The sequence below is a fragment of the Prorops nasuta genome, unplaced genomic scaffold (assembly GCF_024137725.1).
Source record: "Prorops nasuta isolate Cenicafe-Biocafe unplaced genomic scaffold, Cenicafe_Pnas_1.2 PNAS00045, whole genome shotgun sequence".
Taxonomy (NCBI): domain Eukaryota; kingdom Metazoa; phylum Arthropoda; class Insecta; order Hymenoptera; family Bethylidae; genus Prorops; species Prorops nasuta.
Window position 1 is genome coordinate 701,590 of NW_027116842.1, and position 15,363 is coordinate 716,952.

Below are 15,363 nucleotides of genomic sequence, written 5' to 3' on the forward strand. Positions count from 1 at the left end.
TAAACGAGAAGAGCGACTCCTTTATAGCGCACTTTAGTTAATATAGCGAGTGTGTTGCTGACCCGTTCCCAAGACTCTATTTGACACATTGGAACGTTTCAGGAACGTTTCTGACATTTTCTTGTCGTGTGAACTGTTTGTTTTTAATACTCTAGCCATGTTACATTCCATCGAGTCATCAATCAACACTATCTATATAGTCATGTTATCGTTTTACAAGGCCAATAAATTTTGGACGTAGATTGTTATGTAAAATAATCCGTTTGAAAGTGACAGAAGGTTGGAAGAGTGAAGCTGGTGGAGCAAGGAAAGGTTGTAGGGTCAATTGATGCCAATTGTCAAGCAGGGTGTGTATAGAGGGTGCAGGGTGCACAAGTGACAATACAACAGGGGAAAGTGTGCAAGGTTGAATGTGAGCTCGTACTAAGCGGTTCGCGCCAAGATAAACACGGGGGACCACTGCTCGGCTTAAGCATGTTGCGTTAGCCTTTACGAGCATTTGCTGAATAAAGAACGAATTAAACAGCAACGAAAACCTCCGATCTCAAATTTAAACGTCAGGGAAGTTTATGATGGACTCGGAATAAAACAATTTTCAAAATATCTGCACTAAAGTTCGATATGAAAGTTTCTACTAACAAAAATAGACGAATTGCAATACAACTGTAAGCTATAAAAAATCATTTCTATAAATTAAGAGCTCAACGTTTTGGTTTCGTTGATACAGGTTTAATTATCGCATTAATTGATATTATGATCAATCTCAGGATATAATTTGAGCAGTAGAGTTAAAAATAATATTAAGAGAGAAGGATTAATTGTAATTTCAGGAGAGAGTGAATTAACAAAGATAATTAAAAATTTAGAATGCGCGTTCGAGAATGAAGTGAAATACAGTGTAAAAACTCTTTACTCAGGCAGGCTCAAGAGCTTTTAGATAAATAAATCATACGAGATAATGTAGGTTTGTTTTCTGCTGCTACATTGCTGTAGTGAAACAATAAATGTTATAACAGGATAACGCATACTCGTGCACGTGTATTTCGATAACCACCTGTGTAAGAAATGTAGTATGGTAAACAGTGAAGCCACACAGTTTGGGTCTAAACGGACCTTCCACTCTGACCTCCCAGCTCATACAATTGTATGGGCTTGGACGTAAAAGTGGTGGGATCATTTAGACCCAAATTGGCTTCACTGATTTTAAATAGTCTGTCCGGACCTATTTCCCAGAATACCAAAAGACGCTGGACCAGACACGATCTTCTCTTCGAATCTAATACTGTACTCCCATTCTATAGGAATACAGGTAAAAAATTTAATCAATGTACTACTTTTACACGCGCACACACACGCGCACACACACACACACACACACACACACACATATATATATATATATATGATACATTCATAAACTTATTTTGGTGGATTTCTTTTCCGACGATGGGAGTCGAACCTGCAACCGATGGCAATCTCACGCTCAGCTGTCCGACACTTAGTCCAATCAGCTATTCTGTGACTTACTTCAAGATTACTATTTGAACATATATAAGAACAATTGCGAAATATCTTATAATTTAAGATTAATGAACGTCTACGTGAATCGAGTCGTTAGTTAGCCCAGTGGACCAAAAGCCAGGCAAGTTGAACGTTAGATTGTCATTGGTCGCAGATCCAAGTTGCATCGTCAGCAAAATAATTAAACTGCCAAATTAAGTCAATTAATGTTATTATATATATAGATGTATTAATGTAAAAGCAAAATGTGTCGATAACAATTTTTCCATCGTATTCCTGTAATTTGGGAGTATTCGTATCAGATTTGGATATATCCATGCAAGATTGTCTGGTTTAGCTTCTTTTGGTACTTTGGGAAACAGGCTCGGATAGACTATTTATCTTTCTACATTTTTTACATGGGAAAGGTCAGATTAACGATACGTGATCGACGGAGGTATTAATAGCGAGAACGTTAGGAAAAATGCATTTCTTTTTAAAGATATGAAATATCATGACTCTGAAGTTAGCCACAACTTTGCAGCCACAAGTTTGGCAAAAATCAGAATCCAAGTAAATTGACTGAAATAAATGTTCTGACCATTATATATTAATGCAAACTACTAAAGTTATTATACTTAACGTTTGTTTGATCAAACAAACAAAAATTAACTGAAATTTGCTTAAACGAGAAAATTAAATAAGTACTCTTATAAAGCAATTTTCATATATCAGTGAATTTTTATAATTTGTCTCAACAACACAGCATTGTAGCCCATAAAATTTTAAAGAAAATAAAGATGGTTTCATGAGGGAGCAAGACCACCTTAATCATTTTTATAAACAAAATGACGGGAAATGCATCAGCGAAACTACGTTTTTCAACCATCTCTTCAAATTTTACCATATCAGTGAATTTTTCTAATTTTTTTCACGCACACAGCTTGAAAGGCAATAAAATTATGAAGAGAATAGTGTAAATTTCGTGAGGGAGCAAGACCCCCTTAATGTTTTTTTATAAAGAGCATAAACAGAAATGCGTCTGCGAAACCACGTTTTTCAACGATATCGTCGAAATTTAAGATATCAGTGAATTTTCCTAATTTTTTTCACGCATACAGCTTGAAAGGCAATAAAATTCTGAAGAGAATAGTGCAAATTTCGTGAGGGAGCAAGACTCCCTTAATGATTTTTACAAAGAACATAGACAGAAATGCATCTACAAAATCCACGTTTTTCACCGATATCGTCAAAATTTAAGATATCAGTGAATTCTTCTAATTTTTGCAAACCTCGCAGTCTTCAATGCAATAATTTTTTGAAGAGATTAGTGCCTGCTTCATGAGGGAGCACCAATGCCCTTTCATTTGTTATTCACAAGAGCGAGGGAAATATATTTAGCGAACCTGCACTGTTGAATAATTGGGGTCTTGCTCCCTCTCGAAATTTGCACTATTCTCTTCAGAATTTTATTGCCTTTTAAGCTGTATGCGTGAAAAAAATTAGAAAAATTCACTGATATCTTAAATTTCGACGATATCGGTGAAAAACGTGGATTTTTTAGATGCATTTCTTTCTATGTTCTTTGTAAAAAACATTAAGGGGGTCTTGCTCCCTCACGAAATTTGCACTATTCTCTTCAGAATTTTATTGCCTTTCAAGCTGTATGCGTGAAAAAAAATTAGAAAAATTCACTGATATGGTAAAATTTGAAGAGATGGTTGAAAAACGTGATTTTTCAGATGCATTTCTGCCTATGGGCTTTGTAAAAAACATTAAGGGAGTCTTGCTCCCTCAGGAAATTTACACTATTCTCTTCATAATTTTATTGCCTTTCAAACAGTGTGTGTGAAAAAAATTAAAAAAATTCACTGATATGGTAAAATTTGAAGAGATCGTTGAAAAACGTAGTTTCGCTGATGCATTTCCCGTCATATTGTTTATAAAAATCATTAAGGGGGTCTTGCTCCCTTATGAAACTATCTTTATTTTCTTTAGAATTTTATGGGCTACAATGCTGTGTTGTTGAGACAAATTATAAAAATTCACTGATATGTGAAAATTTCTTTAAAAGAGTACTTATTTAGTTTTCTCGTTTAAGCAATTTTCAGTTAATTTTTTATTTGGTTAAACAAACGTTAAGTATAATAACTTTAATAGTTTGCATTAATATACAATGGTCAGAACATTTATTTCAGTCAATTTACTTGGATTCTGATTTTTGCCAAACTTGTGGCTGCAAAGTTGTGGCTAGCTTCAGTGGCATTGAAATATCGTTTACTGGATAAAATAACGGAACAATAGAGATTATGAGAAGTTTTGAATATTAATAATTTTAAAAATTATTAATTTCTTATAACAGAGAACTAGATTACACAAATAGTTAATATTAGGCACTTTATTCTATAAGAGCCTTTTTACTAATGATATACAATATGGTGATATGTAAATTGAAATTGATTTTAACGAACACTTTAGGGGGGAGCTTCGTATAAAATATTGAAAAAATCGTTTTGTGTTTTAATAATTAAATAGTACAGGGGAGGCTGGAATCAATCGTATAACACGCTTCAATTGTAACATTCAAATTTATGGCCCAGTCCGTTAATGAAATTTAAAATCGTTCAGTATACCTTTCCTTCGATACTACAAGACGTCGCGTATTTGCACAATCCTATACAAAAACAAGCTATGCCTGTAATATAGGGTGGCAAGTACATACATCGTCCAGCTTAAATAATATAGTAAAATAAAATATTCAAATTAAAAAAATTTGTGAAATCCAAATGTTAAGCAAATATGTATATTTTTACCGTGGCAAAAGTTATAATTTCTAAATACAAATAGTAACATAACAATAATGACTTGCCGGGCACATAATGTTCATACCTAAGTTGCTATCTTACAATACAAGCGTTGCTTTTTGTAATTTTAAAATGTGGCTGTTTAATGCAATTGCATACAACAGGCTCGACAAATAACTCTGTTGGCTTACTATTTGATTTTCGAAATTTTAACTCTTGCCACGGTAAAAGTATATACTGGTCTAACATTTGAATATTTTATTTTACTATATAATTTACGCTAGACGATTTATGCACCTGCGCCTTTTTTTACAGGCGAAGCTTGTTTCCTGTGGGATCTTATAATGTTTTGTGATAATATTCGAGTTGAAACTAAACAATTTTTTCAACTAATTCAATCTAGCCAAACATTATCCAATGTCCTCATCGTTCCAAAATGTAAAGCTTCAAAATTCAAGATATTAATTTAATCGTCTATTTAATAAAATACAAAATAATACAATGACCAATTTTTATCATAATTACACTTTTGGAGGTTTCTCTTATAATATTCACTACTGTTTAAATTACATTCCCAAGATTTTATGCTCAAAATCACCTGCAAATTTTTCTTATAATACGCTAATTAATCAAAATTTAATGCATTTTGAAAAGAGATTAAACTACTAGGTCCTAAATGCACATAATCATGATATGAATTTAGTAATTTTTTTATATTTTTTCAAGGAAAAATGGGTCGTAAGATTCTAAATGTTCATAATATTGATGAAAATTTAGTCACTTTTTAATATTTTTAGGGGACCAGCTGTTACACATGAAATGTTAATTCTACCTAATTTTATGCAGAAATTAGAGCATTTCATTGTAGTTTTAAGTTTGCTACACCTGAATATATAATTTAATAACTGCAAGATGGATAAGAAAGGAAAGAAATACAGTACCTATTATGTCCATAAAGATTTATATGGTCTAATATCTAGTAGATTTTTGTTAGGTATTAAATATGATATATTTAACACGTTTTCTGAACTCCGTTAAACTTATTACAAATTATTCGTCAAGATTTTTTAATATCAACTTAAAGATGCTTTTATACTTAAATCATACACCGTACATAATCCTAAAGATATTTTTATTATCTTTTAGCCAACTTGATGGTTAGATGTTTTTAAGACTGCGTACAGTATGTACTCTTTGCAACCTATTAATTTCAAAACCATCAAATTTCATTTTGGTAATAGTAAAACAGCTATTTCTACAGTCTAAATTTTTTAATCTCAAATGTTTTACTGCTTATACTATTTAATTTCCTCAGTTTATGTAATTACTGACACTACTAGCTTTATTAATTGTTACAAATTAAATCTAGAGTTAACTGTATTTATTAACCAACTACAGTTCTTTTCCAAAAGATGTATTTTTATGAAAATACAAGCTCTTGTATTTATTTGATAAAATCAGAATGCTCGATTATTATTTATTAATAAAATATTCATACTAACTTTTTGAAAGATCATATCCCAAATCTGGAAAATTTTTGTGGAGTCGATAATAATTTCTTTTTACTCTGATTAGAGATGTGTAGATAAATATTTGGTTTAAATGTTCTTTTATATTATGATTGAATATTAAATAACGATTAGCAAATATTCATCTACTTCTCTCTACTCGTAGCAATAAGAATGATTTATTGTCTCCTGCAAAATTATTTGAATATATAGATATAACCTTTTGGATAGTTAGTATCCATATCAATTTAAAGAAAAGAAAAATTGAATTATGCATTATGTTAATAATTTCAATGCCTCAAAGTATAACATATATGATTTTTAAATACCTTAATAATTTCTGTGAATTTATATACTCCTAACACTGATCGATGCATATTAATGTTACACATAAACTTCCTATTGGCAATGTTGTAAATATAAATCTCAATGAATGCAGTCAGTTTTATCCTTCCTAATGAAATAAGGGCTGTTTTATTTTAATTTAATCTAAAAAAAAAACTCCACAAAGTACCACAAAGTTTACTGCATTCTTTATTGTAAAATAGAATGTTATACTTATCTAATTGTTGATTCCTTTTATAATAATTAAATAGATTTATTTGTGGATTTGCTAAATAGACACTATCCCACACTATCCTAATCACATAACTTAACCTTACTACATCAGGTACACAACACGTTAGATCAAAATTCGCGCGAAACAATACTAAATAGAACCTCATCATCAATAGCATAGCGAGTAAAACTGCCAAAGTCAAAAATGGGTTGGCTTGGCAGCCCAGCAGTAGAAAAATGACGTCAAAACGACTAACTGCAGGGCGAAGACATCTACATACGAGAGATTGAAGAAGAAACCGAAGGAGGAGAATCCTAATATTTTAATTAATATATATATATATATATATATATATATATAGATAAGACACAGTATGAGATCTCTGGATTGCGTGAACCATGTTTTATGTTCAAGGTTTCATTTGAAAGCATTTTTAAAACATATTTAAGAGAAGCTTCGCTCAAATCATGATAATACATCATTCATGGAACATAATCGTTTTGAAAATTCGGACGGTAAAACTTTTGTTGTATAGTTGTTACACGGTAGCACGCGGTGGTATGTATACATATATGTACATACAGATGTACTTGCTGCCGAGATACTACCGTGTCTCTTGATAGTGTAAAAAGTCGCCAATACTAAGTCAGTATTTGTAAAAATGAGAAAGTAAGTTTACCTGCACTCGTTCCTAAGTATTTCACTCAAACCTCCAACTGTCTCTAGTTAATATTGTGTAAATATTAAAATTCAAAACATAACCAAAATTGTTGTTTATTTAAGTGAATAATATTTCAATGTGAAGCAATTTTTAAACACGAAAATGTGTTGACGAAATATTACTACGCGTATTTTCGAACAGGTGGTTTCAATTCTAACAAGCAAATTGGTGTCGTTTGTAATGTGTTATTTGAATAGGAAAATGGTATAGATACTTCTATTGCATTGACAATAACTCATAACATATTGTAATAAGTATCGTTTTGATAAATCAAATATTCAAATGTTACAAGAAATAAAATTATTTTCTATAAAAATAATATTATTTTTTAAAATAGTTGATCGTTGTTATTTTATAAATTTACAAGTAAATTTAATTTTTTAATGTATGTCAATCTTAAGATAACCAACTCAGTTTATCGAAACATCTTCCATTGTATATCCATGTATTATAAGAATTAGGAGTATATTACAATTGAAATCTACATTGTGTCTAATATAAACAAATTGCACATGATATTGTATTAGTTGTTTGCGTATGGAATAATTAAAACATCCTTTCAATAAAAGTTAATTTGCATTCTAGACATATGCAGAAAGTATCACCATTTTCTTGAGATTCGCGTAGCAACAATAGGTTCCTCAGATAAAATGAGTTTCATTTTGTTACAATTAATTCCTGTCTCCCTTATAGTTTCTAAATGTTATGTTTAAACATTTACTTCGAAATTCGCATCGCTTACAGAGTTATATAGAGACTTTTGTAGCTGTGCTTAATGTAAAAGCGCTGCCTATGGAGTGCGCGTTACTTTCTTTTAAAGGAAACTTTAAACGTGCTTTTCTCAAAACGATTTCTTGAAAGTTGCCATGGCACATAACTCAAAAAGTTCTCAACCAATTTCGATTTTCCTTCTTTTTGGTTTTAAAGGTAAAATTCCCTGCAAAATGAAGCTGTTCGTTTAAAAAATGTTTACGAATTAATATTAAGAATGTTTTAAAAGTGATAGCACAAAGAAAATGAAAATTGCACAGTTTTCTTCAAAGTTGATATTTATGTTTACTTTCACTATAGTTTTGTATGAAAGAAACAGCTTAAGTTTTAGGGGTTTTGTATTATAATTGTAATGATAAAGAGCAAACATGTGTTTCTTTTTTTCGATGAAGCTATACGTCACGCTGATTAATAATGTTGATGCGAGCAGTATTAAGTTTGGATTATATAACATTTTTGTCTCTGCGCTATTTCTATTTTAAAAAAGAAATGTGCAACTACTGCTATAGAATTAAACACAATTAATTGAGAAAACAACAATGAAATGGTTATATACTTATTTAACACAGAAAAAAATATAAAAAATAATTATTTTATCGAAACTACTGGAGGCTCGTCCTTTAATACTTTTTCAATGATATAGGTACACGTGCATATTTATTAAAATATGTTATAATAGCCTCTATAATCGAAAATTAGAAGAATTTTCTTAATAATAATTTTATTTAATAGTAGAAATAAAGATTATTATATATAGTGATTTGGCTCAAATTTATAAATATATTTTTAATCGTATAGATACCATAATTTAGTTGTGACGGGCAACATTATTCATGAAAACTCGTTAAAATCGTATAAGAAAATCTTTTTGTGGCAGTCAGAAATGGTAAAATAAACATATAGAAGTAACTGTTGCATTTTGGCCACAGTGCTAAATATCTTTAGTTTTTCTCTTATTAAGAATATATAATTTGTTAACTATAAGAAACATGTATCTTTTCATCATAACACACGTACGTCATTATATAAATACTTTTCGATTGTTTCAATAATTATGTATAAGCAAACAAATAACAAAAAGCAAAAAATATACCATGGTAGAGCAGTAGCCTTACATAATACATAAAATTCAAAATCAGTATCAAACTTTTTAGCGTTACTGGAAAGTTGACTGTTTTTAGATTTGCAATGTCACTTAACGGGACAAAAATCGTAGTGAAAATTCGTAGAACATTGTTGCATGCACGATTCATCAATAGTGTATAACTCATACGAATTATATTTTCTTCTTTGACCTTTATATAGTATTAATTTACTTTCTTGGATTCTTAGAAGTAGAAATTATTGTCGAAAATGACGACGCTGATTGGAAGAACGATTCTTCGGAAATCGAATTATTCTCCGCTGATAGTTTTTTTAAAATTGAATCTGAATCCGAAGCTCTTTCAGCATCAGCTTTCAGCATTGAATTTTAGAATTCACATGATTTTTCAAAGAGTTTCCTATATGTATAACACACATACTTCTGGACACGTGCCTAACACGTTGCTAGATTCAATTTTATCCGCTCAAATGTTTTGAAAACATTTTTGACACTATATATAACTATATAAGTGTTTTTTAAGTAATACACATACGCGTCTAAAACTTTATCCCTTTTGAAGTATCAAAGTAATGGTAACTTGTACAGCTGTTCTTGTGCAGTATATCTTGCAGAGAATAATATAGTTTAAATATCGAAAAAAATAAAGGAAAAAAAAAACAATGACACACAGAGCTATAGATTGTGAAAACTTGTTGGAATTGATTCTATTTTTGCTATGGATCCAACAAATTAAAAGAAGCAGGAGGAAGGTGGCCAAAAGCGGGTCGCTTAAGTTTTACAGATCAAGAAAATTATATATATATATATGACTGTAATTGATAATGGAGCATTGACGATATAATTAGTTAGTGCAATTATCCAGCTATAAAATAACAAAACATTCAGCGATATTTAATATCATAATTTCTTTTCATGCGAAAAACAAAAAGAAGTATTTTTGACCCGCTTTGACCCATAGGTATACCTAAGTCTAAAGCGAATAAGCCTGTTGGTCAATGTGCAGAATCTCACGCTTTAATAAACTATAAAACTCATTTGGTCTATTAAAATGTCACCAACTGTACAGAAAAATATAAATAAATAAGAAATTTGACAAGTATAGGTCATATATTATAATTATTTCAATATATTTCAAATTAAATGAACATTTAATAGTTATCATTAATATTAATTATATTACTAAATAAAATGTCGAAATTAAAGCTCATTCGTGCATGACAAAAATCACAAAAATAAGATCCTCTACCGGTATAACTATAGTACGATATTCGTTAATCCAATTTTTACATTCCCAATCTAATAACTATATAGTCTCTTTCTGGGGAGTCAACGTACATGTTATGACAAATAATAATAAAAAACTATTGTTCTATTGACTGTTTTTGCCTTTTAACTATATGGCAGACCGGAGCAAAACGGGGACTCTTGACTCTAAAAATTAAAGCGTATAACTTGTAAACTGTATGAATGAAATAGTCAATCAAATAATTCTTATTTAAAACACAAACATTGATTTTACTATTAATAAGTAATCAAAAGACTATTTTTTAATTAAATGGATAAAATGACAAACTGAAATATCCTTGTAAAGCCCGGTTTTGTCCCGGTCTTCCCTATTACCTTTTGCATTATTTCTTGGCTCCAAAATGCCTGATTAATTTTCTTTAGATATTTATTCACCATTGACAAAAGAACCAATCACAACTGTTAATTTGGCCTTAACCGTTTCGTCCGAGAGAGTAAACTATATTTAGTTAGATAATTGCAATTGTAAGAAAACTGCAGTTAAAACTAGTTTTTTTATACATATTATTTGAAAGTTAAACAATACTGATTCAAAATGGTGCTAATAAGAATAAAGAAATACCTCTATTAGTGGAGTTTTTTATAATGATGAAAATAAACTTACCTCTTTGAAATTGTTATCAGCGTCGTTAAAAATAATTTTTTTGACGAAACTTTTATATATGAGCCATCTTCTCAAAGGAGATATACAACTAATTTACATTCGTATATGCATTGGACTAATGTAGCCAAATGAAAATATTGATATTAATTATTTATAAATAATATGGTATAGGATCGAGCAACGGCTCGCTTTGTGCCAGCTTCCCCTCTAACACCTATATATATCTATACCTACCGAACTGTATATGTATACGATCAGTAATGAAAAAACTACCGCTGATATGAAAGTCGCGAAATATAACTATTAAACGTATATAAAGATACAATACTAAAAAAATGAAACCTTATTTTTACTTGAAAAATTCTGATGAACCAACGGTTAGCTTTGTGAATAAATAAAATTAAACAAAAAACATGCAATTTTTTAAAAATTGTACCATTTACTCCCTGAGCGAGCTATATAATTGATCGAACGGTTTAGATGATAATGACTGCGGATTTTAGGTGGTAATGATGTAAAAATGGAGAAATTTCAGTAGCAAAGCGATTGCACCGTTCGATAGCGGCGCGAGTGTTTTAGAGATATGAGCGAACGCTGATACCTTGAAGGTTGATGGCCGAAGGGAAAATGGAAGCTGCGTGTCTGTGGACGTCTTGCGATCTAGCGGCCATGACGGAGCAGGGACTCGCATGAGTCGCGTGATGCGCGTGTGCGTGTGCGTGAGGATGGGCCCCGTGATGAGCGAGGCTGGCGGTTCCTCCAGCCGTGGCTGCCCCGGCGTTTCCTGGATAGCCGGCAGCTCGGGCCGCGGTGTAACGATAAGCCGCTTGACTCATTTGCGAACAGGAGCTCAAGTCCCCGTAGCCACACTGCATATCACCAGCGGTCAGTGCACAGCTCGAAGCGTCGAATCCTGCCGCTGCGGCCGCCGCGGCTTGATTCAAATACGAATAATCCATTTTCCAGTCAATTTCGATTATACAATTGTATCCTTCGGCCGATAACTCCCCCTCCCAATCGCCTATATATATGCTCTTGCCGGAGGAATTTTCTTCGACCGATATAAACAGTAATTATTCTTCAAGGTTGACAATGTCGAAGACCATGCATCTTCTTGGACAACACTAATGAGATTGTTCGATCGAGACGAGCTATATAGGGTAATCGATCGAATAGATCGGCCTGTTTCCTCTACCCAAAAATAGAGTTTTCTCTTTCGTCGCTCATCATATTGCTCTCCGCGTGCAACAATTTAGCTCAGCAGTCGATGGAATCTCTTGGACATCTCTGAATAGGACGAATTATTGGCAAGAAGAAACTCTGCTCTTATTTATTAACGCTACAACGTACTGTACCGACACACATATTTTATATTATTCGTTTAGGGTCAATACTGCATGGTCATCCGATGGATGAATGGTACAGCGTTGGGCTGATTCACGAGTATGAAAATTATTTTCGATACTCTGTAACCCCTTTGATGTTCTCTATCTATTATCGATACTTTAAATTTCTATTACTATTTTTGTCCATGTTAAAGCAATGATACTCGAGTACGCTCTCTGATGTTGAAAGTTCCTTTGGTAAATATATGCAGGTATCAGCGATAATATTAGTCTATTTCGTAAAATTCTAAAGAATTATTCGAAACACACGTACTACTCCCTCCAATATTATCAGCCTTTTAAATCCACTTTACAGTTTTCAAATGTTACAGCAATAACGTTGGAGTATCGTTCGATCTTGAAATTTCCCCTTGAGTAAACGGTAGAGGTATAGGAATCCACGACGTCTATCTCGTAAAATTTCTATTACATATATGTTTGGTAAAAGTCTCTTTCTCAACTAATTCACAACAGTACGATGATTATTTCGAATACGCTACCCCCTTTGGTATTATTGCATCAACACTTTAAATCCCTTATGGATGAGTTTCTCAATGCTATAGAGCAATAATGTCCGAATGCTCTCTTTGACCTTGAAACTTGCTCTGATGGTATATGTATAGCTGGTACCAACGCTCCGCACAGTCTATCTCGAGAAATCCCGTGGTTTATTTCCGTCGTACGAAACTTGGACTCGGTACACTAAAATCAACTGAAATTCTCCAGTCAGGCGACTCGATGAATTCTGCCGTCGATCACAAAATCGATGCACAAAGGTGTCACGTAAGGGAGATAAATTGGGGAGGGGGTGTAAGAAAGCGAGCGAGCGAGCGAAGAAAGAAAATGTAAAAATTATAAGAGGTGCGAAAGAGAGAAGGAAGAAAAGAGGATCGAAAAATATTTGGCGGTTTCCGGCGAGCGCGCGCGCGCCTCGCGCTGCCGCGTGATCCGCTGCTAGCCGGGATAATCGCGAGGAGACTCTGCAGGGCCAGCCGACGAGGAAGCCACCGACGCCGTCCCACCTCTTCGTCGTGGAGGCTTATAGAGCCTAATCCGATCAGCGATATCAAATTATTGCGATTATACGGCGGATAGGAGAAAGTTTTTCGGCCCGCTTAAGAGCACCCGACGACGACCGACTGGTGGGTCTCCTCAAAATCAAATGATAAGCTTAATTCAATAACGCGCCATCCTGGAGAGGGTGCGAGGCGTGGCCTTGAAGCCCTCAGACAGGATCCACTCGTCTCGAAGCCCCATTGGTCGGCCCCGAGAGCCCACAGGCTCCGCCTATGGATTCTCGACCCCTCCAGGTCTTCCTCGGGGATGTTTCCACCCCCGTACCGGCCGTACCATCGCAGCCCAGCGACCATCATGCCAAAATGAACGCTATCATTCGATGATGCCTCCCTACGCCTGATTTTACGATCGATTCCGCTCTCTGCACGCCCGCGCCGGCCGCCCATCCAGTCACCCCAAATGCCCAGCCAAAATGAAAACGAAAGCAACCCCGTGCATTCTCTCCCTCCGCCTCTTTTTTTCATCCTAGAATCTGCATTTCTTTCATATACATTTCTCAGCCTTCTTCTTTTATATATATATACATATAGCTTTGCACACTCGTCCTTAAAATCCGTCACAATGTTTATACCGAATAACCATATATATATATAGGTAACGTAGAACGTGGTGCAGTGTGTGATATATTTGTGATTGTGTTCGTCGAGCAATCGAGCAAAATTTCACAGGAGATAAATCCATAGGAGAGGGGATTGATGGAAAAAAAAATTCGAATCCCGCTAGGTTTATCTCTGGGAACGAGAAAATGATTAAGTACGTTTTGGGAAGAGTCGAGTCCTGTGGGAGCAACAGTGGTATTGGAGGGGAGAAAAATGTCTCGGAGATCACCAACCAATATTTAATCAACTAGAGAAATATTATTCTCGGGACAAATCAAGGACACATATGTACCAAACTAGAGGGGTAAGTTCTGCACGTGTGTGCGCCCAAGTTCACGTGGCTGCGCGTTCATCTGTGTAAAACCACTCAAAGGCGTATCTTTTCCTCTTCGACACTTCATTCACAACCTATTGCGAATCCGCTACTCTCGCTTCTCCAATTAAATCCTCTTATCAAAGGCTAGTGCGTATTACGTCTCAGAGATCCCTATAATCTTCTAAGCACCAATTGCTCTTGATGATAAACACAACTTTTATATATATGTATAAGGGCCACGAGCAGCCTCTTATTATATAGTAATGAAAATTTTAGTATTATTTACATTATATATATATACTCTACTATATTGATCAAAGTTAATATTAAATAAATAGCTGGAATAATTTTAACGGGACAGGTATGTTTTATGGGAAATTCAGAGGGAAAAGAAATAACTACGCCAATGGGGGTTGATTTATACATGTAGGTGATCCCGCGTCGGGCGGCAGTGGGCAGCTCGAGTCCAAATCCCTCGGGATCCGATTCGGGAAACGGGAATTGGCCGAACGTTTCGTGAGAACAAGTGCGAAACGAGCGTCGCACAGGTTTTCTTACCCCTCGGGAACCCTCCCACCCTCCCCTTTATCTATAACTTTCCACGACACGCTTCATGAATTCTTAATCGCAACAAGCTCAAATTAATTTCACTCAAATTGCTGACGGATAGTTGAAACCACTGAACCGAGAAAAGATAAATTATCAATATTATTTCTCACTAGGAAACTTTCAAACTCTTTGGAAAGCAATTAAGTGTTGCTGTCTATGAATTGTTTTAATGCAAATATATCTTTAAGCTCAAGTGGGGTACTTATTCAAGTATATAGGAATTCTGTGTTACCTTAGAAAATTGTGGAAAACTTAACTGAATTAATATCAACATAGGAATAAACAGAAAGCATGATTAGTCCAAGTCATTGATAGATACAGAGTACGATTTAGAAGATAAATGCTAGAGGGAAGTAGAATAGAGTAACCATTATAGATAAAAGCATCAATGTTTTTGTTGCCAATTAAATATTCTTGCTCTCCTTGATTATCCAAACTGATCATTGACGAAAGGTGGTAATGATATTGAGACAGGACATAGAACAAACTTGATACGCAGC

The 15,363-nt window shown here is 33.7% G+C and overlaps 1 protein-coding gene across 1 annotated transcript in view; it reads right to left on the reverse strand.

The window, feature by feature from the left end:
• Nucleotides 1-11,956, reverse strand: part of LOC136784053 (paired mesoderm homeobox protein 2A-like) — a 35,165-nt gene extending 23,209 nt beyond the window's left edge. The window contains exon 1 of the mRNA XM_066744523.1: nt 11,479-11,956. Within this exon, the coding sequence (XP_066600620.1) occupies nt 11,479-11,836 (358 nt within the window). The 5' untranslated portion in view covers nt 11,837-11,956. The remainder of the gene's footprint in view (nt 1-11,478) is intronic.
• Nucleotides 11,957-15,363: the final 3,407 nt, after the last annotated feature.